The sequence below is a fragment of the Mastigoproctus giganteus genome, chromosome 1, assembly GCF_048544385.1.
Source record: "Mastigoproctus giganteus isolate SK-2022 chromosome 1, ASM4854438v1, whole genome shotgun sequence".
Lineage (NCBI taxonomy): Eukaryota > Metazoa > Arthropoda > Arachnida > Uropygi > Thelyphonidae > Mastigoproctus > Mastigoproctus giganteus.
In genome coordinates this window covers 159,889,506-159,916,490 of record NC_143575.1, presented here as the reverse complement: position 1 = coordinate 159,916,490, position 26,985 = coordinate 159,889,506, and the positions used below count along the sequence as shown (strand labels likewise).

Here is a 26,985-nt window from a genome sequence, read left to right as displayed (position 1 = left end):
CGACACACCCGTAATTGTCAGAAAATCCCGATCTGTAAAGAAGAAAATGATAGCTGTATTTTTCAAATCGAGTGGAATTGTGGAATGTGTCGTTTTGGACACGCAGAAGACAGTCACAGCTAAGTGGTATACTGAACAATGCCTGCCTGCCTAAAGTCATTGGATCTATGAAGAACCTGCGGCCAAAGTCAAGAATGGACACCTGATACCTCCATCACGATAATGCCCCAGCTCACCGCGCCAAAGCCTGCACCGAATATTTGACCACGACAGGACTGAAACTTCTCGAGCACCCTCCCTACAGTCCAGACCTTGCTCCCTGCGACTTTGCACTGTTCCCGCATGTGAAAATGAAGCTAAAAGGGAGGCGGTTTTCCAGTGATGAGGACCTTCTACGGGCTTGGGACGAGTGTGCTTTACTCCCTAGTGAAACTTGGCAGAACTGGTTTAAAGATTGGTTTCGGAGGATGGAGAGGTGTATTGAATGTAGAGGAAATTACTTTGAAAAAATTAAATAAACAAAGCTGTACTGCAAAACTTTCCTAGTACCCTTTGTATATTGTAGTTGGTACAAAACATTTAGTGGCTTTTCTGATTACTTACACCACTCTACCACACCTGTATGAATTTTCTGTAGAATTTTGAATGCCATTAGATTTCCTCCTTGAAATCTGACTTTTTTTTTTAGACAAAACTTATGTTTAAATATTATCCAATAGCTTTGGACACTTTTACTCCTAAGTGTCAGAATTAAAAGCACAGTTTTTATTCACGTTCCCAATTTTCAACATTTTTTTGTGATTTATTCAAAAAAAAATTAAATGGTGAATTCCCAGGCATGAATATTTTTTTTATTCTTTTGTTCACTAGAAGAATACTAAATTAAATCAAATATTAAAAGCTGGGAACTTGACAAAAACTCCAACTAATAATCTGATTAAAAATTCCAGTAAAGCATGAAGTTCAACGTAAAAAAAATACTCTTACAAAAATCCAAACTCTAAAATTCAATGATATAATTCACATCTGGAAAAATTAGTAGTCAATCTTTTCCCATAACCTTTCTTATTGCAGATCTGTTAATTGCTGAATCTTCAAAAAAATTACTTCCTGCTACCATAGGTCATTTCACATTACTGAATGAAATAATACCATTTTTCTAAAAAAAAAAAAAAACGCTAAGAAATACTTTATAAGTTTTAGAAAACATTTTTTGCACAAAAAAAATAATGGCATTTGGAAATATCATTATCATCACATAATCATTACCTGAGTTTAAGCAGATAATTTTTTATCCCCTTTTTAGATGTTTCAAAATTTTAAATCATTATTCAGACTTTAACTGAAAAACAATGGAGCCTATGTAATTCAATATTATCTAAGGTTGACTGCCAGGTTATTGTTGGGCGTAAAAGACAAATGTACAGTTATCACCAAATGGTAAAAAAAAAGAGGGGAACAGGTATCCTGTGTGTTATCAGACACTCAGCCTAAAACACTGATGGATCCAATATCTCTCTCTCTCTCTCTATTACAGAAGATTTAGGAGAAGTCCGGTTGACCTGCCTCCCTAAAATCCACTCATGCACACCTTCTCAATGGTATGCCGTTACGTCACTTAGGTGGCAACGAACGTGTAGAGTGGTTCTCTTCAAGACGCCTGGTCAGCGTGAAGAGGAAAAGACCAAACCCTCCAGAATATGAAAGCATTATGAAACAAATGGCCCTCAGTCCCCAGCAGCTTTCACTCTCCCTCTTACAGCAGCGAGAGGATCAGAGTGGAAGCAGAGGGTGCTAAGAATCTCTGGGTACGACCAGGCTGCCATGCACGGAAACTGAACTTGGCCTGTTATAATGTAAGATCACTCATAGGTGAAGACAGGATATTAGAGCTGGAAAAGGAATTAGAAAATGTGAATTGGAATATCATCAGTTTGGCTGAAACAAGTAGAAGAAATGAATCACTTATAAGTTGATCAAGTGGAAATCTGTTGTACACCAATGGAAACAGTGAAAGATGTGAAGGTGGAGTTGGGTTTCCGGTCCATAAAGATTTTAAAAACAACATTTTGGAATTCAAACGTACATCACCGAGAGTGTCAAGACTAATACTCAAGATTTCTAAGAGGTACAAGCTAAAGATTATAATGATTTATGCACCAACATCGAGCCATGATGATGAAGAGGTTGAAGAAATGTACACCGAAATTGAGTCTTCTAGATGAGCAGAAAACCCACTACACTATTATTATGGGGGACTTCAATGCTAAGGTTGGAAAAAGACAAAACAGCGCAGAAAGGGGAACTATAGGAAATTTTGAAATTGGTGAAAGAAATGAAAGAGGTGAAAGACTTGTGGAATTTGCAGAATCTCAAGGACTGTCAGTAATGAACACTTTTTTCAAGAAAGGGGTGAACAGAAAGTGGACATGGAAGAGTCCAAATGGATTAACTACTAATGAAATCGACTTCATCCTCACTAACAGAAGATATATTGTGAATGATGTTACCGTCCTGAATAAGGTAAATGTTGGAAGTGATCACAGAATGGTAAGATGTACACTTGATATAGAGGTAGGAAAGGAAAGGAAAGGAAAAAACTGACTCGAGTAAATAATACAAAGGTCTTTGAGATAACAGAAGAGGAGAAAAAGCAGTATGTACTGGAACTTAAGAACAAGTTTGAGCTTCTGCAGACTGCTGAGGACCAAGATATAGACGCGGAATATTACAACTTTTTGAAAGTGATAAAGCCGAAGAAACCTATAGGGAAAAAGAAATCCAAATAAGAAAAAATTAGTCAAGAAACACTTGCCGTGATGAACCGAAGACGACAAATGAAAAGCAAGAAAAACACTGACGGAGAAAATTGAGTATACTGAGTTATGCAAAGCCATTAGAAAGAGACTCAGAGAGGCCATAAGAAGATTTAACACAAGAAAAATAGAACAAGCATTAAGGGAAAACAAAGGATTTAAATCAGCACCCATGAGCAGTAATACAGAAAGACAAATGATACTAAAACTGAAAAATAGCGATGGTGTACTTATAAACATCAGAGAAGGCATAATTCAAATAGCAGAAGACTACTATAGAGAATTATACAAGGAGCAAGGGAATGATGCCAGCAGTGGGGAAGATGGATTGCAAAGTAACAACACATACGACATACCCAATATTCTTCCTGATGAGGTAGAACATGCATTGAAGAAAATGAAGAATCAGAAAGCCCTGGGGAAAGATGAAGTTACTGTAGAGTTGTTAAAATTGGGAGGAAGAGACATAACACAAAAACTGGCAAGGCTCTTCACAAAGTGCATTAGAAAAGGTGTGACGCCTAAGCAGTGGAATAATGCAATCATAGTTTTGCTGCATAAGAAAGGAGATAAATCAGAAATTGGAAATTATAGACCAATTAGCTTGTTATCCCACATCTACAAGTTGTTCACAAGGGTCATTACAAACAGATTAGAAAGAATACTTGATAAGAATCAACCGAAAGAGCAAGCTGGCTTTAGGACAGGATTTTCAACTATGGATCACCTTCACGTAATATCACAGCTAATGGAGAAAGCAAATGAATATAAAACACCATTATGCCTGGCATTTGTGGATTATGAAAAAGCATTTGACTCCATACAGCATAAGGCAATGTTTCGGGCACTGGAAAGACAAGGCACTGACACCCCATATATTATGATTTTGAACAAAATATATGAGAGTGCTACCTCCTTTATTAGACTAGACAAAGACAGTAGGAAATTTAAAATTGAGAAAGGAGTTCGACAAGGAGACACAATATCTCCGAAGATGTTTACTGCTGCCCTTGAAGCTTTCAGAAGATTAGACTGGTCGCAGAAAGGAGTCAATGTGAACGGAGTGTACTATTTACGATTTGCAGATGACATTGTGATCATAAGCCACGATCCCAAAGAATTAGAGGAAAATTTTAATCAGTTATGCACAGCTAGTAAGGATTTTGGACTAAAGATGAATATGGCTAAAACAAAAGTAATGATGAACAAGTATGCCACAGAAAGGGAAATAATGATTGAAGGAGCAGTAATTGAAAAGGTGGAGTCATATACTTATCTGGGACAAGTTGTTAGCTGTAATAACGATAAATGGCTGGAAGTCAAGAGAAGAATAAATTTTGGATGGATAGCATTCAGGAAATATAGTCACATACTGAAGAGCAATATCCCAGTTTGTCTGAAACTGTAAAATAATGAACCAATGTATACTCCCCACCATGACTTATGGAAGTGAAACTTGGGCACTCACCAAAAGAATGGAAGAGAAGCTGAGAACTACACAGCGAGGAATGGAACGAATCATATTGGGAATCAGACTGTTAGATAAGAAGAGAAACACATGGATTAGGCAACAAACTCAAGTAAAGGACATTCTTATCAAAGCTAAAGAACTAAAATGGTCTTGGGCAGGACACATAGCTCGAAGACATGATGACAGATGGACTAAGAAAATAACAGAATGGTATCCAAGAGGAGCTAGAAGAAAACCTGGAAGACAAAGGCGGAGATGGATAGATGAAATTCATGAGTTTGTGGGTGGCCAGTGCTCAAAACAGAAGGAACTGGAAAATTGCTGGAGAGGCCTTCATCCTGCAGTGGATTGAAAATGGCTGATGATGATGATGGTAAAAAAAATAAAAATGTTTTTAGTTTCTGAAAATAATATTAACACTATCCTTACCTTTTTCTTCTTGTTTGGCTGTATTTTTAGAATCTTCCTAATAAAATGGAAAAAAAAAAAAAAGTATATAGCAATTCAAAAACCATGAAGTTTATTTGACAGTGATTTATATCAAAACTTTAAAGTTTTAAATATTACTAGCACCATTTATATATCAAAAACACAGAGACAAACTACTTATTTTAAAACAGGGACAAAGCTATTCAAAAAACAGAAAAGAAACTTATAGATGGTTTCTAAAACACAGGCAATTTTAAAGCATTTGTAGCACAGCACAGAATATTAACTTCATTATTTTTGCCCAGTAATTTCTTTCACTGAAGGGTAAAACACTGCGTATTAATGCTATTCAAGTGGATTACAAAATGGCTTCCTCCTGATGCTAACGTAACTTCCTGATGAGAAGCTACATTAACATCCAAAGAGACTTAATTGATCTGCTGGGAATTAACATTCATTACTGATGTGAAACTAAGTTTTGACTCTTTCCAAAGTGCACATATATATATACACATATGTACATAAATGTTTTGGAAGTTGTTTCAAATAATATTCATTATGAAATGGCTTGAAATCTTTCATTTCATCTCTCATCAGCCTTATCAACTATTAGACTATTATTATTATTAACTCTTCGTTGGACGCACCAGCAAAATGAACATAGTTGGTCGCAATGTACCTCTCAGACACATATTAGGTTTCATATCAAAAAATATGTTTAAAAATCACTCTAGTTGATTCAAAAATAGCATATACAAGAGTTTCAAATATTTATACATAATTTTTTTTTATTTTTACATAATTTTTTTTATATAAAATATTTTTATATAAAAAAAGTTTCGTCATCTTGTTCATGGAACATTGCTTTTTTAGAGCATGATGCACAAATCATTTCTGCATTGCTCTAAGCAGAGGTATTGCTTATAATTTATGCAGAATACCTTGTTTGAGGCCTCCGTAGCCGAGCGGTCAGGAGCGGGAGTGCAGTAGCATACGCTCTTTGAGTAGACCAGGGTTCAAGCCCCTGACTGCTGAATACGGTCGATCTGCCAACCCGCACTGGACCAGCGTGGCAGACTATGGTCCATTTCCCTCAGCATGAATTGTTGAGGAGGCTTCCATCCTGCAGTGGGTTGATAATGGCTGCACTTTACCTTTTTTTTTACCTTGTAGGTCTAGTTCTCTTTGTTGCTTGCCAACAATTAGTCACTGCTTGCAAATGCTCTCCCATTTTTCACTTGTAGACGGCTAAATACTCTTGTTTAGTTGAAGGGAAGTTACACCTCAAGGGACCTGGCTCGTCCAATAAAGTTCCTCAGCCACTAATTCTGTAAAAAGTTACTGGAGGAACAGTGCGGCTTTTTACTTCCCTTTCATTTCCCATATAGATCACTCATGCATTTATTTTGCTAATGTTTAGCATGGTGTAGAATATCACCATCAACTAACGATAACAAGCTCTTGCCACATTGTAAGTCGCACACATATGATCCACGGTATCTACTCCAGACTTGGTTGCATTATAAAATGTTGCTAATCTGGTTTCAGCTGATCATGTTTCACGGTCAGTGGCATCTCAAAATGCAAGGAGGAAATCAGGATGATATTCTCTGATTTCTTTGGTACATAGAAACAACTGATGCTTCTTCCCTGAAGCCAAACAAACTCAATTTTTCAGGTCGGTTCTTGGCTGACAAATTCAATTGGGAGTTGTGGTTTGTTCTTTTTTTATCATTCAAACATAAGTTTCCTTTTTCTGAGTTCCAAAACCAAACTGCCACAGTAAACCGATTATCTGCTGTAATGTTCCATTCAGTCCCATGGATGGGTGCTGCCAGTCTTTTGACAATATCAGCTGGTCTATTGCTGATTTGGTACGTACCATCAGGTTGCTTCCCTGCATATATTCCAAGATTGTAAGGGTACAGCACCCCAGCATCTACTAAGGCATATATATTGAGTCCATATTTGTTGGGCTTTGAAGGGTATACAACAGTGAACCCCCACTTTACAATGGGTTCACTGTATAATCAAATCACTTTACGATGGACTCTCCATAATAAAATACCTTTCACTATACGATATGTAGGAAGCACAGGACATTGTGATCATGTTTGCGAATTGAATTTTAATTCTTTTAAATGAAGCTTAAAAAACAGGAATGAAGGGAAGATTCTGAAAATTTATTTATGTTTTTTATATGATTTCAGTGAAGGGGAAATGCATTTCACCACAATAACGTAAAAATCCACAGAATTACAGCTATCAATATTATTGTAAATGCAATAAGATAGTTTGCTACCCATTTATAATAGATTGCACTATAAAGCCCAATAAAATGGAAACTGCAAATTGTTTTTATTGTTTTATGGTAGTGACTTCCAGAAATGTGCTTCAGAAAAATATCACAAAGGCATTCAAAATTAATTCTTATAACTGAACATATGATAACAATGAAAGTGTAGTGCATTTTAATGATTTGAATTGGTTTATTGAAATTTTATTCTATAAAGCAGCTGATTCTACTAACCAGTGATCATGTCAACCGGTGCCTACTAATTTCACTTTACGATGGACTTATGATCATCTACAACTGAACCACGTGGTTCTTCTTCTCAGACAATAGCAGCATTTGTAAACGTGTTGGCCCCATGTTTTGTTTTTGCATCCTTTAGTTGAAGTGATTTTTTGTGTTGTGCCTACTTTCCATAAATTGACTGTATTGAACGTACAACATTGTGTAAACTGTTAATATGGACCCTAAAGAGCGTAGTAAGAAGAAATTTTCAATTAAAATTAAACAAGAAATAGTGAAAAAACATGGTGCTAAAATTAGTTCATTGGTGCATGAATATGGTTTTACCCAGTCTATCATTTCTACCAAAGTTAAAAAAAAAAAAAAAAAAAAAAAAGCTTTAAAAAAGTTAGTGATGAATCTAATACAGTCCAAAAAGGCAGAGAACTGATTGCAGAAATGGAAAGGCTTCTGTTGCTGTGGATAAAAGAAAAATGAAGGGTGACACATTTCCTAAAAATGTGCAAAGCAGATTTTTGAGGACTTAAGGCTAAAACACCTTCAACTAGTGATATGGGGACTTTAAAGCCAGTAAAGGTTGGTTCAACCATTTTAGAAAAATGGTCTGATATTAAAAGTGTCATAAGGCATGGAGAGGCTTGCAGTGCTGATCAGAAAACAGCTGAAAAGTTTAAGGTGGAGTTTCAAGAGCTTTTTGAGAAGGAGGGTTACCTTTCTTGACAAGTCTTTAATACAGACGAAACAGGTCCCCTTTTGGAAAAGAATGCACAGACAAGCATACATTACAAAAGAAGAGGCCTCTTTGCATGGACATAAGCCTATGAAGAATAAGCTTACTTTGCTATTGGAGTCCAAAGCCTCTGGTGATTTTAAACTTAAGACAATGTTGGTTTATCACTCAAACTCCAAGAGTGTTTAAACAGCAAAAGGTCATTCAAAGGCAGGTTGGGTGCCTTCTGGCAGTTTAACAAGAAGGCCTGGGTGACAAGGTATCTCTTCAATGAATGGGTATTTGAAGTGTTTTGTCCTTCAGTCAAAAGTTACTTAGAAAAGAACAAGCTTCCTTTAAAGGTACTGTTAATTTTGGATAATGCACCAGGCCATGATTCTGAACTTGCCCGATCTCTGGAGGAGCAAATTTGACTTCATTACTGTCAATTTCTCCCACCCAATACCATCCCTCTGCTTCAGCTGATGGATCAGTAAGTAGTGATTGCCAACTTTAAAAAAATTTACACAAAGAAGATGCTTGCCAAGTGCTTTGAAGAGACTTCAGAAGTCGGGGAAACGGGGAACATGCTTTGTAAAAAAATTAGGTGGAACAGGACCAGGGTATGTCTGCCAGGGGCAAAGGTTGATGACGTTGTAGAACGAATATCATCTTTTAAGGGCACAAAAGGTGATATAGTTGTACACGTTGGCACTAATAATATTAAGAGTAGGAGACCGGCAGAATTACTTAACAAGTACAGGTCACTGTTGAACAAAAGCCGAGAATTAGGGTTGAATTTGAAAGTGTCTGCAATTCTGCCCAGACACGATAGGAGGGAGTATATGATGAGAGCCTTGTCGATCAATTCAGCCCTGGAAAGATTGTGCAAGGCTCAAGGGGTAGAATTTTTTTCAGCCTGAGCTGTACTTGTTAACAGGAGAGATTGCTTCTACAGGGATGGGATACACTTAAATAGAAAGGGTGCAAGAATATTTGCTGATGCTATCGAGGCAGTGTTAGGTGGGTCGGAAAACTGCTAGTTTGGGGGGAGACAAAGACCAATAGATTGACAGTAGCCACTGGCAGAGGTGAAAGAGATTCTTGCACTGCTTCTATTAGAATGAGCAGAAGCCTGAAAAACAAGATGCATGGTATTTCAGAGACTGCTGGAAGCCATTGCGGTACAAGTAAGCACATGGGTTGTGTTAGGGTAGCTAAGAATAGAAACAGGTGCAGGTATACTTGCGTGTACACCAATGCTAGGAGTTTAGTAAATAAATTTGATGAATTTGAGGTATTGCTCAAAACATCGAAGGCAGATATTGTTGGGATATCAGAGACGTGGTGTCACACAGATATAAGGGATGCAGAACTGCAATTTGGGGAGTACAACGTCTACAGAAAGGATAGACAGGATAGGAAGGGGGGAGGGGTTATGCTATTAGTTAAGAAACACATAAAAACCAAGCAAGTGAAGCCAGTCGACATCGCTGGACAGTGCAGTGTGGAGTCAGTTTGGTGTGACATAAACATTGGGAGATCAAAATAGAGAGTAGGAGTGTGCTATAGGCCTAATGACTCTGATGAGTATAATAAGGAACTGTACAGGGAAATAGAGTGGGCCAGTAAATCAGAGTGTCTTATAATGGGAGATTTTAATTTCCCAGATATTGACTGGAATTTGGGGGCTGGTTACTCACACACTAGCAAGGCTTTTGTGGATTTATTGGATGATTGTTTTCTACATCAGCATGTTCGGGAGGCAACAAGAGGGAGTAATACTCTTGATTTGATTATCATCAGTGATTCTTCGTGCATTAAGAATCTGCAGATAAATGAACCACTAGGTGGCAGTGATCACAGTGTGCTGAAGTGGGATTTACTCAAAGAGGTAACTACCATTAGGGGTAAAGGGAAGGGCTATTGCTTCCGTAAAGGCGACTACGATGGACTGAGACAGTATTTAAATTCTATACAGTGGGACCAACTGATGATGTTACCAACAGCAAATTCAAAATGGGAAGCATTCAAAGAACTTATCTTGGAAGCTACTAGGCTTTACATACCAACTAAGAAATATTGTTCAAGGTTTAGGCCAAAATGGATGTCAGATGAACTAATGAGGCATATGGCAGAGAAGAAAAATGCATGGGATACATACAAATTAACACATAACACAGAAGCCTATGATAGATACAAGTTGATATGCAACCAAGTTACAAAGGAGGTTAGGCAGGCGAAGGCAGATTACGAGAAATCCTTGGCAAGGGATGCAAAGAAAAACAGCAAAGAGTTCTTTACTTATGTAAACTCTAGAAGGAAGGGGATGAATCAGATTGGTCCACTTGATATTGATGGGTCAAGTGTTGATGATCCTGCTCAGGTAGCTAACAAACTAAATGAATATTTTGCATCGACATTCACACATGAGGAGTTATTCAGCGAGGGGAATGCCAGAGGTGTATTCAACTCTAGCAGTAAGCTACAGAATCTTGAAATAACTGGGAGTAAAGTGAAGAGAAACTGTTGACGATAAACACAAGAAATGCACCCGGGGTGGATGGGATCTATCCAGTTATATTAAAGGAGGCAGCAAACCCTTAGCCATAATTATGAGAGCTTCCTTGGACTCAGGGGAGGTACCCATAGACTGGAAATGTGCAAATGTGACCCCAATTCACAAAGGAGGATCAAAGGCTGACACAAGTAATTATAGACCTGTGAGCTTAACTTCTGTTCCAGGAAAATTAATGGAGGCACTGGTTAAAGAAGCACTGCAGGATCATCTAGACAAGACTTCAGTTATAGCTCAGACACAGCATGGTTTTGTTAAGGGGAAGTCTTGCCTGACCAACTTGATTGGATACTATGATGCAGTCACAAAAGAACTGGATGCAGGGAATAACTTTGATATTATATACTTGGATCTTAGAAAGGCTTTTGATACTGTTGCACATGGAAGACTGCTACACAAATTGGAGCAGTGTGACATTGGAGGCAAATTGCTGCTATGGATAAAGGGGTGGTTGAGGAGGAGAAGACAGAGAGTGGTAATCAATGGACACTGCTCATCGTGGACTGATGTTATTAGTGGAGTCCCTCAGGGCTCAGTGTTGGGTCCATTATTGTTTTCTGTATTTATAAATGATATTGATGATGGTATATCGGGCTTAATGTCCAAGTTTGCAGACGATACAAAGGTTGGCAGGGTTGTCAAGGACACTACTGACACTATGCTGCTGCAACAGGATCTGGAAAGGTTGAGCAGATGGGCTTCGAGGTGGCAAATGAAGTTTAACATTGACAAATGTAAAGTACTACACATGGGAAACAGCAACCCCAGAGCAACGTATCAATTCTGTGGTACTACACTGACAGTGGTAGAGAATGAAAGGGACTTGGGGGTGGTTGTGCAGGCAGATATGAAGTTCTCCGAGCAGTGCAGATGGGCTGCAAGAGTAGCTCATGGAGTATTGTCAATGATATACAGGAATTTTTCCAGCAGGGATAAGGAGGTGATTATTCCATTGTATAAGGCGATGGTCAGGCCACACCTAGAGTACTGTATACAGGTCTGGAGGCCTCATTTCAAGAAGGATGTAGAGCTGCTGGAACGAGTACAGAGAAGGGCAACAAGATTAGTGAATGGAACAAAGGGGTGCTCCTACGAAGCAAGGCTTAAGTTTTGCAAATTACAGTGTCTGGAGACTAGGCACCAGCGAGGTGATCTGATAGAGGTGTATAAAGCCTTGAATGGTTTAAGCATGCTCAATGCTGATAGGATTCTTCCTCTAGCTCAGAAAAATCACCTGAGAGGGCATAAATTCAAATTGAGGAAAGACAGATGTAGGAAAAATGTGCAGAAATTTGCCTTTAGCCAGCGGGTGGTTGGTTGGTGGAACAGACTTCCATCCCTTGTGGTGGAGGTTGATAGCCTAAATAAGTTTAAAGCTCAGCTGGACAGGTATTTTGAACGAACAGAGGGGTGAAGTGGAAGTGGGTTTTTTTTTTTTTTTTTTTTTGGCTGATGCTGCATAAGCTTGCTTTCTTGCATCAAATGCCTCTACTAATGCTAATGACAGAGCCACCACCTTAAAGGCATTCTGAAAGACCACATTTAACATCTTAGACTGTGTAAAAATGATTGTCAGTTCTTGAAATGAAGTTTCAGCTCAGTGCCTCAATGCAGCCTGGAAGAACTTGTGGCCTTCAGTCATCCATGATTTTGAAGGATTTGAAGCTGAAGGTGTTCTAGAGCAGGAAATTATCACTCTTGGTGAGTCCTTGGCTCTTCAGATTGATGAGGAGGATGTGGAGGAGTTAAGTGAGGACTGTGGAAGGGAGTTGACAACAGGAGTTTCAGGAATTAGAGCAGATGAGCAAGCATGACAGTGGAGATGAGGAACACGAGTAACCACGTAGCAACAACTCAAGAAATTAAGGACATGTTTGCTGTGTGGGACATTGTGAAGAGGACAATGGGTGTGTACAGTAATAAAAAACGCAGATATTGAAACCACTGGAATTGATGACCCACAAATTTAAAGATCAGGTGTTAAGTTATTTCAAAAACCCCCAGAGAAGGTGCCACAACAAACCACTCTGGACAGTTTTATATCATAAGTAGCAAGAGGCAGCGATCAGAAAGAAAACCAGATCCTGAAGGTTGTTCTGATATCTTGATGGTAGGTAAAGGGTTCTCTTCCAACTCCACCACCATACCACCATTGAAACAGCTTTTCCAGCTAAGTTAAATAAATTATCATTCTTGTTTTTTTTTAATGTTTATAATTATCAGTTATAATTTTAAACAACATTTGGGAGGGAAGATAATTAAAAATGTGGCACCATCAACATTATCTTTTTTCTCTCTTTTTTTAAATTTGTATCATGTTCTAATGTTTTATTCCGGTGTAAAAGACACACCACAATTTTAGGGAGACTTTTTTTAAGAAAAAAGGTGCGTGATATACACTGGAAAATATGGTATTCAGTATTCTATATAAAACTAATACAATCTCCATTATAAAAATCACTTTTTAATGAGATAAACAGCTTAGTTATACAGCAAAAATTAACTTCCAAGGCCTTCAAAAGAATTATCAAAAAACAGTGTTATTGGGTTCACATTAGTTTGAAACCGCATTTTCCTCTGAAGGCCTCTAATTTCTCATAATTAGTTTGATTCTGACCTGGCAAGTAACACATCTTGCAGTTTTCCACAGATTCATTGAAATCTTTTATGGTGGTGAGGTGATCATGTTTCCTTCTCTCATCCCTGGTTGTTCGATAATCGAATCTTATACACCTGATGAGGAACTTGAAGAATCTCTGATTCATTACCAAGCGAAATTTTTCAATGCCATTTCCATCAGTTCCCATAACTCTTCCAATCTCGGTTTGTTACTCCAAAGTGCTCCAGCTAAATAAAGGCCAATGAAAGCTTTTATCTCAATTTTGTCTATAAATTTATTGATTTTTTTTTTTTTTTTTTGATTTGGTAGTTGTTGGCACATCGGCTTCTGTGGCCATATTGCACCTCCCAAGGTTTTTGCAGTACTTTGATCCAAGCCCAAGGCGGGAATCGAACCCGCGACCTTTGGGTTGCCGGGTAGGTACTTTACCCACTCAGCTAGCCCGGTCGGCTTAAATTTATTGAATGTACTGAATTATGTATTCAACAATTTCATTTAAAATTTTGTCTATAATAAGGCAGTCCCATACTTCAGAGGGTATGATGGCATTTCTTGCTTGACCAGTAACTCCAGACAATTTTGTTACATTTTGAGAACTGTGCCGAATTTGTGTTGATCTCTTTACTTTTCTCCACTTATCTTTTCCGATGAAAAAACTGTCAGTGTCATCCTCTTTGTTTCAACTTTCCTCCTCTGATGTAGGATCTTGTGCACTCTATGAGTTGTCTTCTCTTGTTTCAATATAATCCTCATTGGATTCTGCCCTGTCATCAATGCTGTCATCAATGCTTTCGTCACTTCTTTACTCAGAAAACATAAGGGTCCAAATAATTTCGGCATCAATTGCATTACTTGGGTCCAAGCATCCTGATCACTGTGTGATCAGGATGGTCATTACTTGTTGCATGTGCTATATTTCTTTGGCTTCCTGTCTTAGGTTTGTATATCTCCTGATCTTTTCCTCATATGTATTTGGGAAGTTGCTGCTCGATCGGGTAGGAAGCCCATTCCTTCTTGTCGATAAGAGTTATGTCTGGTCTGTGTTATGCACAATCATTCTGTCCTGGCCACCTGGTCGTGTCTGTGAGTGTACTCCATCTGGGTGCTCACCCTGCATACCATGGTGATCTGCTGGATTGTTTCTGGGGCCAGGTGGCATTACCGACATGTGTCATCTGTCACTCTGGTGTCCTCAGCGATGTATTTCCTGCAATTAGTCTTGGATGGCAAGCATTAATCCTTCAGTCTCAAAGAAGAGCTTCTCGTTCTTGAGCCATGCATTGGAAGCCACCTTATCTACATAATCTTGGTGGACGTCATTGTAGTGTCTGCCCTGCTGAGTGTTGTGTGCTGTTTGTCTATCATTCTTATGGCTTGGCAGATTTGTGCTGTGTTTTCCTGGAAGTAATCAAGTAGTTACTCTGCTGCCAACACCTTCTCTTGTTCAATGAGGTCAGTCGGTCCATCCCTCCCGGCCCAGGTGCCAAATGATTTGTTGCTTAGTTGGTCAAAACTTTATCATTGCGACTTGTTTGGTCTTCTGATAGTGCGGCTGGTTGTTTAGATCCCTGAACAACAAATTGTTTGAAGAGGCTCTTCCTCCTAGTGGTCTGGGCTGGGCAGCTGGGGTGATTGTTCCCTCAGCTGGCAGATAGAGCTTGTTTTGGATTGGTTCTTTTTGTAATTTCGTGTAATCAAAATTTTGATTTTGTGAGTGTTCTAGAAAGTCCTAGAGCATCATGCCAAGAACTAGGAAAAAGATTCTGGCTCCTCCAGTGGAAGAATCAGAAGAATCTTCGGAGGAAAGTTCGGAGTCGTCAATTGAAGTTACAGGAGAGGTCTCGAGTAGACCACCTGCAAGGAAAAGAATTCCAGATGGGAAGAGTTCAAGACAGAAGACACCTTTGGATTCACAGGAGAGTTCCTCGGAATTTGTACGGTGTATGTTAGAACCTACCACCTTGGAGAATTTAGATCATTATAGAAGTAAATTAAGGTCTTTTGTATCAACTTTAAAAAAGCCAAGTATACACGATCTAGATATTGTAATGGGATACTGGGACAAGATGGCTGAGCTGGTGCAGTCCTTAACTGTTCGAAATGTGTTCCTTGAGACTAAGTTGAACACCTTGATGGAGCAGAAAGAACAAGATGCGGCTGTTCAAAGATCATATGCAGAGGCTGTCAGTTCTAGTGAGGTAAAGTCCAAGAATAAAATGATTATAGTGAAGGCAAAGGCGGACAACTATAGTACTAGTGACCAAGTTAAGAGTGAGTTGATGGGACGAGTTGCCCCTGTCTTAACTGACGTCAAGATAGTATCAGTTCGACCTATAAGAAATAAAAGGGTAATGATCGAAACTGCTTCTGAAGTCGATGCTAAGAAAATTGAAGAGTGTACGGAGGTACAAAAGCTTGGGATGGAGGTTGAAAGGCCCCTTCGTCGATTACCAAGATTAGTAATTTTCGATGTTGATTCAGACGTAGATCGAGAGTCCCTAATAAAGGAATTGTGGGAAAGAAATTTGGTTGACGGATTTGTCAATAAAGACCAAGTTCTCTCCGAAATAAAAATACTTGCTAAAAATAAGGCAAGGAATTCTCCTGGGTATAATGTTGTGGTGGAGGTTTCCCCACGTGTAAGGAGATACCTTTTAAAATATTCAAGAGTGTTTTTGAATTGGAGCTCACACCGTGTTCGGGAGTTGTGGACACCGACACAATGTTACAAATGTATGGCGTATGGCCATGTGGCCCGGTACTGTGATGTGGGCGAGTTCTGCAGTCACTGTGCCGGGAGTGGTCATACCTTTAAGTCTTGTACGCAAAGAGCGGATGCTCCAAAATGTGTAAATTGCTGGAGGAGGAAGGTGCCTTCTGCACATGGTGCTAATGATCGAACTTGTCCAGAATATTTAAAGGCGGTAGATACTTTAAAGAGAAGAACTGAACAAGATTAGTTGGTATCATGTCGGGGTACCCCTTTTCCAGTAATTGTAGGAAGACTTCTCCCGGTTGGTGGCTGGGGGTCGTCGGTCACAGTAATGTCAGTGTTGGTGTTCATGGGGACTGGACCGGTGTGAGTAATGTATGATCAATTGTTAAAATGAAATTGAAAGATCAATTGTTATAATGAAATTGTAAGATCAATTGTTATTATTATTTAGTCTGACAGATACCAGACTGTGTTTCACTAGATAGGGCAACCTACCTCCTCGTGGTGGGGACGGAAACTCGTGGTGGGGGCGGAGATGCCGACTCCACCACGAGGCTAAAGGTTGTGCTATCTTTGATTTTTGTCATTAGTCAAGTTAGACTTTTGTAATTGTTTGATGTTTTTGTTAATTTGATTGACCAAGGTTGTTAACAAATAAAACAGTTATGATTGTAAGTGGCAGATGAGCTACGGCTCAGGTGGCCAATTGATTTAGCTTGATTAATGTAATGTAGGTCCATCCCTCCCTCCTTTCTGAGGTATGGTCAGTCTCTTGATAGCTGACTGCAGGTGATGTTGGCAGCTCTTCGTCATTGTTATCCTGGTCAATCTCATAATCTCCTCCAGCTTGGTGTTGTTCCATTCTATGATCCTGAAAGAGTACGTCAGTACTGGGACTGCATAAGTGTTTGGGGCTGTGACCGTGTTCCTACCATTCAGCTTTGATTTTAGCAAGATTCTCGGTCTATGATGGTATTTCTCAGTTAGGCGGGCCTTGATTTCCTTGTGTTTTAACTGGTGAGCCTGCATCACCCCTAGATATGAGTCTCTCCCTATGTCATGGCTTAAACCTCCTCAACAATCTTCAGCTGGTAGTTTCGTCTGACTGGATATCCTTGATGAAATCCATGGGCCTTGCATTTGTCTACACCAAATTGTATCCTATTGTCAGTGTTGAATTCTTCGGTGATCCGAGAATCAGTTGGAGTTAATTCTCAGTTGCAGCATAGCGTTTGATGTCATCCATATACATTAGGTGAGAGAAGGTGCACAGGTTTTTCCTCCCTTCTTTTAGGGTATATCCATATTCTTTTATTGAGCATGGTGGACAGTAAGTCGAGTGGTAGACAGAACCGTAGTAGGCTCAGGGCATCTCCCTGGAAGATTCCTCTTCTGATGGTTATCGGGCTGGTTGTGATGTTCTCAACTTTGATGATCCTCCATTTTGGCATGGCTTCTAGGAAGAGTGTCAGTGTTGGGTTGCCTTTTCAGATCTCTAGTGTCCCTATCAGCCAGCTATGGGGCATGGAATCAAAGGCTTTGCGGTGTTTTTTGTAGGCTTGCTCCATAACTGCAAAGTCAATGGTCAACTGCTCCTTGCATCCTGCTCATCTGCTTATGTCCCTTCTGCTGTTCGGCCATGATGTTCTGGCTCTCCAAGTAGTCTGATATCTTATTAGTTATGCAGCTGGTCAGGATCTTGTACATTGTTGGGAGACAGGTGATTGGTTTGTACTTTTCCTGGTTTGTGGTGTCTTTGTTCCTAGCCTTCAAGTTGGTAATTCCTTGAGTCAGAGATACTAGAATTGTCAGGGTGCCTTATTATCCAAGTGAACTGCTCCACTGTGTGTGTGTGTGTGTGTGTGTGTGTGTGTGTGTGTGTGTGTGTGTGTGTGTGTGTGTGTGTGTGTGTGTGTGTGTGTGTAGCTGAACTTTCTTGTACCAGTAGTTATGGATGTTATCTATACCTGGGGTTTACCAGTTGTGGGACTTCCTGATCGACTGTTATACTACTTCCTCCTGAACCTCCCATTCTGTCAACTCTTCTACGTCCTGTTTTTATTCTGTTCTAGATACATCCCAGGGGGGGACAGCTGTTATGGCTAACTTTGCTACCCCAGAGCTTCTTGAGTGCCTTCTGGTTTGGGAAGGGGGATCCATTGCCTTCTTTCACCTCTTGTCAAATTTCCTGTAGAAAACTGGTTTTCATCAAATATCCTGTTGTCTGTTTTCCTCTGGGCACTCTCCCTGTAATGGCAGTCTCTTGCTGTGTACCAGCAGTTTCCACTTAAGGATGTCAAGGTATTCTTCCATTCTCTCATTATAGGTGTATGTGTTTCTTGAGGATGTTTTTTACTTCTCTGGTCAGCTTCTCATTTCTGTTACCTTGTTGGTATTGGGTCAGTTGGCCTATCTTCACTCTTATCTATTCTATCTTCTGCTGTAGCCTTCTTTCCCAGGCTGGTAGTTCCTTGTCTTCGTGTTTTGTTTTCTGTCAATCTCTAGTTTCTCTTCCATTCATCCTGGTGGCTGCTACAGAGGTATGGTAAATGGCTGTGTGGATGGTGTCTAGTGTAACTTCATTATTGTTCAGATTATCTGGTATTATTCGCTGATTGAGGTGGTCTGTGACTTTCTACAGGATTCTGCTGGGTTTCTGCTTCAGTATGGTGTGGATCTTTGTGGGGGTCCATTCCCTTAAATTCTGCTAGGGCCCTCTTCAACTCTTTATTCTAGATATTGCAATTATGATTACCTATGCTTCCACTGCAGCTACTCCTCTGGGTTGTAGTTCTTGTACTTGGGTGTTCCCTCCCCCAGTTCTGGTTTGGTTGTGTCCATATTCATTGTTCTTTGTAGTTGGTCGCTCACATCTTGCTTGATTTTTTTTTTACAAGATTGTAGGAGCTATCAGGTTTTTCATGATGATGGTCTGTCTCTAGTCTGCTATTCACTGTTCAGTGACCCGAGCAGTTTGGAACTGTTCCAACCACTTGGTGTGGAGTTTCATCCTGCACATTGTCATGTCTGTCTCCAGCTTCATTACTTTGTAGTATGCTCGCATGATGGAACATATTCATTTCAATTCTCCACTTCTTGCAATGGCTTCTTCATTCCTGGGTGGCCATAGCAGAGTTGTGCAGAGAGACAGCACTCTCTGTCTCAGCCATCACATCTAGTTGGTTATGCTGGATGGGCTTGCTCTTCAGTTGTGGTAGCCACAATGAGAGGCAGTGCCACTTCCTCCACTGTCATATACAGGATTCTGTCTCAGACTTTTTGAACCAACCCATCTGCCTAGGGCCTTAATGTGAGTGACTTTATCCTGCACCATACTCAAATGCAGTACGTTCAATATTTCTATTTTTCGTCTTCATCATCCAGCAATGGGGGTGGACTGTTTAGCTTCGACTATTGCATCTAGTGGTGGGTGGTGGTTATTGGGAGCAACACCAGATGGTAGCACTCTCTGCCTCAGCCACCACTTCAACCTTGGGGGAGTTAGGTATGATGTAGAGACCGCCCCACCACTTTTTTTTTTTTTAAGATTCAAACTTTGGTCCATGATATTAGTGGTCCGTGTTGTAACCACTGAGCTAATTGTGTCCTTTATTATTACTATTATTATTCAACAATTAGTTTCTAATAGCAACACAACAGTACCTTTGAAAAGTGAAGAAGTTGCAGATCACTTAGCCTCAGCTGATTTCGGATTTCTCAAAATGGAATTGAAAAACTTTTCTGGAATTCATAAAGCCATATCAAGTGATACATAAACAGACAGAGATTGAATGGATATTGGAAAGAAATAAGTAAATGAAAGAAGATGACACTGGTTACTTTATTTTATTTTTAAATTTAATATAATTAATATTTTTGTAGTACAAAATAAGCTTGATTCCTTGCATCATTTTATATGTTAATATAAAATTGGTAAGACTGTATAATAAAACATCTTTGGAAATAAAAATCAAATGAAAAAAGTTAATAATCCAAAAGTAATATTTTATTTTTCATGATGAAATGCCCACTGGGGGGGGGGGGCACTTATTTATTAATTTCTTTAACCCACCATAACCCTGTTCACCCTTCAGGAAGATTCTCTAGATGGGTGGGCAACACCAAATTCATAAAAACCTTAGCTTATAGCCAGACTTCTCATAATTTGACTAACCCCCTTTGAGTAACTTGATTATACACAAATTTATACTCATTGAAAGGATTCTATGTACTCTGACAATTTATAATCATCCCACAAGCTTTTATTCTCTACAACTAAACCTATTAGTTCACCTGACATTCAAAACAGCATGCTTCCCATTTAACATTTGTATTGGTTAAAAACAAGTTGCTCCTAGTGACAAGAATAATAAAAATCAATAGCTCTAGCTGAAAGCAAACAAGATTCCCACAAATCTCTCCAACGCCATCAGAACTAGTCTTTCATGATAAAAGTACCTTTTTGTACCCTTCTTCTATATGTCTATGCAGTACCGAAGTTGTGATCTAATCTTTGCCTTATACTGGGATAATCACCTCTCTATCCATGCTGGCAAAATTCCTGTGTACCACTGATAGAACCCCATGTCCCAGCAGCCAGTCTGGACTTATAAAAGTTGCGGCCAATAGCTTTGGCAAGAGACCAGAATGCTCGGCTACCATTAGGACAAGAAGCAAGTTTTCTACTCTTAGCCTGTTCAAAATTTAGTTTGGACTGATTAATAACTGCTTTACAATTGCTGTGAGCTTTGGTGTAGGCAGAAAATGAAACTGAAGAATTGGAAACAAGTCAATTACGATATGCAACATTCTTCTCTTGAACAGCCTTAGCACATTTATTGGAAAACCAAGGTTTAGATAAAGGACAAGATTTTAAAGTGGAGTGTGGAATAAAGGATTCCATTCTTACAAGAATAATTTTGCTGACACGATCTGAGCAAACATTGACATCAGAAGTTTTGAAACAGTAATCCAACCAAGGAAAAGAAAAAAAAGAAATCTTGCAGGTCATGCCATTTTGCATTCTTGTAATGCCAAACAATACGAGGCTGGGAATAGCCATGAGATAAAGGCTCCATTGGAGAAGAGACAATCACCAAGTTGTGATCTGAGGTGCCTAAAGGATCACTCACTTCAGCCGTGTACTTAGAAGGGTTGTTTGGGAGAAAAAGATCAAACATGTTGGCTGTACGATTAGGATTGTCTAGTATTCTTGTAGGTAAATGAACAATCTGTGCAAGGTCATTAGTAATTACAAAAGCCTAAGCATCTCGACCAGCTGGGTCGGTGTGACTAGAAAACAGAATCCAGCTGGAGTTGTGAACATTAAAATCACCAAGGAAAATTACCTCACTGTTAGGAAAGTTGGACTGGAGACAGTCAAGTTGCAAAGAGAGGAAGTCAAAGAGCTCCAAGTGATTAGTTGAGTTGGGAGAATGGTAGAGACGACAGATGAATTTGACACAATGAGTTAGAGAGATTTTAAGCCAGAGAAAATCGAAAAGAGGAGATTCCGAATTACCAAGTCTCTGACAGGGAATATCGGAACGGACATATGCACAAGTTCCACCTTTGAGGCGAAAGGAATCATACAGTGAATAATTTGGGCAACTGAGATGATCAGTGGTTGAATCAACCGATAACTGAGATTCTGTCAGAAAAAGTACATGGGTTTTGCAGACTGCAAGTGGAAATGGACATATTTGAGATTAGAATTGAGACCATGTATATTTGTTAAATGAACTAGGAAGTTTTTGGGAGGTTTAGATCTCTTCGTAGATAAACTTACTCTAGTTTGACAATTCATTGTGTATTCAACAGTAAGAAAAAGTGGAGGGGCATGCTGTATGAAGTAATGAAATTTTTAGATATGGCAATTTTAGATATGGCACACTACTCAAACTCCCTCCAGTCACTATCTGGCAGAGTACAGGTAGCAAGATTATACACTAGCCAATCCAGAAGCCTCCTAAAGAGTTACCAGTGTTGCTAGTGTCTTGTAAATATAAATTGATAAATACTTGATTATCTTGTTTTAGTATATGATTGTACCTGATTATACTATGGAATTGTAAATATGTTATAATAGTTTCTCCTCAGTGTTTGATTGAGGATGTTGCTGGCAAGTTGTCAGCAGCATTAAATTATGATAACATTGTTTATTTTAATGGTACTGGTTACACTTAATAATTATAAAGGTTTAATTCGAAAAAAAAAAAAAAAATAATAATTATATAAAATTATTTAATCCTCAATCAAGTTCTCTGTGTAAACGTTCAGCCTTCTTGTTTGAACAAGATGATAAATGGAGGGCTCCAGTGTTGTATTGAATCTGCTGTTTGGCTCTGCCAACAAATTATTAGCTTGAATTTGCTGTTCTGGAAGTTTTGGTTTAGACCTGATTAAAACTGGCTGACTGGCAATTGTACGCCAGGGTAAAATGCTAATACTCAACAGAACCTACACACAAACTAAACAAACTTGTCAGTTACATCAGTGGTTATAGGGGAAACCATGGAGACCACCATACAAACACAAATACCTTGAATACACAGTCACAGTATAATATTATCATTACAGGAAGCTTAGAAGGGAACAGGCATTCTGTGTGTGCCTTCACAAAGGAGGATCAAAGGGTGACGCAAGTAATTATAGACCTGTTAGTTTAACTTCTGTTCCCTGAAAATTAATGGAGGCACTGGTTAAAGAAGCACTGCAGGATCATCTAGACAAGACTTCAGTTATAGCTCAGACACAGCATGGTTTTGTTAAGGGGAAGTCTTTCCTGACCAATTTGATTGGATACTATGATGCAGTCACAAAAGAACTGGATGCAGGGAATAACTTTGATATTATATACTTAGATCTTAGAAAGGCTTTTGATACTGTTGCACATGGAATACTGCTGCACAAATTGGAGCAGTGTGGCACTGGAGGCAAACTGCTGCTATGGATAAAGGGGTGGTTGAGAGGAAGAAGACAGAGAGTAGTAATCAATGGACACTGCTCATCGTGGACTAATGTTATTAGTGGAGTCCCTCAGGGTTCAGTATTGGGTCCATTATTGTTTTCTGTATTTATAAATGAGATTGATGATGGTATATCAAGCTTAATGTCCAAGTTTGCAGACGATACGAAGGTTGGCAGGGTTGTCAAGGACACTACTGACACTATGCTACTGCAACAGGATCTGGAAAGGTTGAGCAGATGGGCTGAGAGGTGGCAAATGAAATTTAACATTAACAAATGTAAAGTACTACATATGGGAAACAGCAACCCCAGATGTGCGGAAATTTGCCTTTAGCCAGCGGGTGGTTGGTAGGTGGAACAGACTTCCATCCCTTGTCGTGGAAGTTGATAGCCTAAATAAGGCTAAGGCTCAGCTGGACAGGTATTTCGAACGAACAGAGGGGAAGTGGAAGTGGTTATTTTTTATTTATTTATTTTTTTTTTTTTGGCTGATGCTGCATAAGCTTGCTTTCTTACATCAAATGCCTCTACTAATGCTAAATGCTAATAATGTAAAATCATTTAGCAAATATTGGTAAGGAAAGGTAGATAGGAGGATTTGGTTCCCAAATTTGGAAAAAGTAACAAACCTTCAAAAACTTCCTAGGAGATACCAGTGAACAACAAAAGATTAAACATAATAGCTAATAATTTCGCTTGTCCACATCCCAATATGAGTAACAGATATATTACAATACAACTATGACAACCTGACTTGTAAATTGCTGTTTCATTCTGGTGTTTATATATATTCTGTATATCTTTCAGATTAAATTTGAAAGTGTCTGAAATTATTTTCAGATACAATAGAAAGTAGCACATGGCAAAAGCCTTGTCAATCAATTCAGCTGGATAGTTTATGCAAGGCTGATGAGTTAGAATTTTTCTCAGCAGTTTGACCTTGTTAACAGGAGCTTTTTTTTTACAGTAATGGAATTCACTTAAATAGACTGGGTACTAGAATATTTGCTAATGCCATCAAGCCAGTGTTAGGTGGGTTATAAAACTGCTAGTTGGGGGGAGGGACAGGCTAGACTAATAGTTTAACAGCCAAGCAAAGATGAAACTGATTCTTGAGACACTTCTATTGAGACATTCAGCAGCCTGGAAAACAAGGTGCAAGGTATTACAAGGCCTGTTGGGGGTCCTCTCGTGACAAGCAAATATATGGCCTAGTCAAGTTAATAATGGGAAGAACAGATGCATGCGTAAACACGTGCACAACATAACCATATTATATATAATATATACACTTAGTTGGCTTTGCATTAGAAACTCCATAATACAGCTTGTGCACATCTTGGCATAGACTCCAAAGTGTTGCAGAGTGCCCTGTGGTGATCCCCATGCAATGAACAAGGGGGTCCATCCAATAATGCCCACACATTGTTAGGTGGATGGTCATAGCAAGGAACACATATAATACGTTGGCATTCGAGGTGAGCGGACGCGCTTAGACAGGGCTCCTCAGTTAAGTGGTTTACTTTTGGATAGTGCTTTTAAATATTTGATTTATTTAGATATTGTTGGATTATTTTGTTATAGGTTTTCCTGTAACTGTTTGATTTTAATAATATTATAGATATAATTTTTTAAAGTTACTTTCATTGATATTTATTTAATTTTATAATGGTAGTTACGAGATCTGCCTTAAACACATCACAGGGTATCGTGACTCACACGGAAATAGCAGATGGCGATTTACGGGTGAGTCATGATTTAATCCGTTGTGGAGCCTGTGGAATGTTTTCCAAGATCGACCTGGTGACTAATCCTACCTCACCTGGGGATTCTTTTCTTTGTGATCGATGTAAGGAGTGCACCGATCTTAAATTACAATTTGGTGCACTGATGGAACAATTTGAGTCCCTGAAAAAACGAGTGCTTGCCCTCGAAAATAATGCATCTGGGAGCTTGTCAGGAACTCAAAACTCCAGCAATCTACCAAGTGATGCACACTCGATTCGAGCCTCAAAACAGAAAAACCAAGTGCAAACTACTCTGGTTAAAAAGGAGACTCCATTATCAGGGAAACGGGGAATATTTTTTGTAATAAAGATAGGTGGAGCAGAACCAAGGTATGTCTTCCGGGAGCAACCATTAATAATGTCACCAACAGATTGTCAGATTTTAAAGGGGGCAAAGAAAATATTATTATTCATGTGGGGACAAATAATATTAAACATACACGATCTGATGATTTGTTGGAAAAATACAGGACCATGCTGAAGGAATGTCGCGAGCTAGGCCATCATGTCTATGTATCTGCAATTCTGCCCAGACACGATAGGAGGGATTATATGTAAAGAGCCTTGTGGATTAACTCAAGACTTGAAGGAATCTGCAAGGCTTTAGGGGGTAAATTTCTATCAGCATGGCCCACACTTGTAGGTAGAAGCGATTTGTTTTGTTGTTGCTCTGGAGGTTTAATGGCACATCAGCTGCTAAGGCTATAATGTGCCTATTCACTTATTATATTAAGACATGAGTTTTCCCTAAATCAAAAGAAAATCAGAAATAATTGAAAAGCCCAGTTTGCCTGAGAAAGTCAAAAAATTCAGAAATATTTGCCTTAACACCAATGAGATTTTCAAGAGTTATTGGTTTATGAAGTTTAACCAGTGAGATCAAGGATGAAGTTCTTGCTCTTTTATAATAGGGGCAGCCAATAAGAATGTTTTACAGTCAAATTATTAGAACAATGTGTACATTGTGGTGGATCATCTCCTGTGAGTAAATGAAGGTGGGTCAGATGGGTATGTCCTATTCTTGCCCTTGAACGGACTACTTCTTCTCGTCTCGATGTACGGATACTGGAGCGCCAAATTTTCAGATCATGTTTAAACTGAAAGAGTTTATTATTAGTCTGAGAGTGCCACAGTGCTGTCCATTGTGATAGGCAAGCTGCATGAATGGTTAGTGCATAATCTGATGCTGGAACAGGGATATTGGTTAAATCAAAGGTAGTTGGATTTTTTGCAGCTTTATCGGCCAGTTCATTGCCTAAAATACCGGAATGGGCTGGAATCCAGCAAAAAGTGACCAGTTGGTTTTGTTCTTTAATTTGCAGTAATAAGCTTCTGATTTCATCTAGAACAGGGTGAACTTTATCTGAAGAATTACATAACGACGTGATTGTGCTGAGTGAATCAGTGTAAATAACTGATTTTAAGGAACTGTCAGAGCACAGATTTTCTAAAGCTAGTTTAATTGCATATAATTCAGCAGAAAATATACTAAAATCTGATGAAAGGGAAACTGATACAGTTGTATTCGAAAACACTGCAGCTGCTCCAACATTTGAATTAGATTTAGAGCCATCTGTATAGATTGGGGAGAAATCAGTATATCTTTGAGTGTGAACTGCATGAATTTGTTTGACATTTGATGCTTGCAAAGTATTCTTTCTCTATTGACAGAGGTAAGTGTCACAGGTTGGAAGAGGAGGAGGACATGGTGGCTGAGTACATGTGGCTACTTGTTGTACGGAATGGACGGTTTGTTTGTTTGTTTGTTTGGTTTTATTGGCGCATTAGCTACTAAGGCTATAATGCGCCAAACAAAGGTCATATATAAAAAATTTCAATTTTCACTGACCTAATTACTTAGGCCAGCATGTCAGTATAAAAAATAACAAAGGTATAAAATGTAGAAAAGATAAATCAATAAGGAAATAACAGTAACATGTAAATATTAAATACAAGTAAAAACCTTTATTGATTTAAAATAACTAAAAATAGCAGACACATGGTCATTGTCGGATAAAATCTGACTGGGTGTATACGGCTCAGTCAGATGATTAAAGACGCTAGAACGGATATTGCTAAAATCTGGACAGTCTATTAAAAGGTGTCTAATTGATAAAATTGTGCCACAAGACTCACACATAGGAGGGTCATCAGCCCTCAGCAGAAAAGAATGTGTCAAATGACTGTGTCCTATGCGGGTCCGGGCAAGAACAACTTCCTCCTTACGATTCCTGCGCAGACTAGACTGCCATGGTTCAATTACAGGCTATATACAATATAATTTATTCCCAGTCTGTCTATTCCACAAGTCCTGCCATTGGGAATATATCTTTTGGTGTATTATTTGCCTGTAG

The 26,985-nt window shown here is 39.0% G+C and overlaps 1 protein-coding gene across 1 annotated transcript in view; it reads right to left on the bottom strand.

Annotated features, from left to right (window-relative positions):
• The window catches only part of LOC150091215 (uncharacterized), a 253,561-nt gene that overhangs the window by 168,932 nt on the left and 57,644 nt on the right, over positions 1-26,985 (bottom strand). The window contains exon 3 of the mRNA XM_090374761.1: positions 4,717-4,753. Coding sequence (XP_090230887.1) covers positions 4,717-4,753 — 37 coding nt within the window. The remainder of the gene's footprint in view (positions 1-4,716; positions 4,754-26,985) is intronic.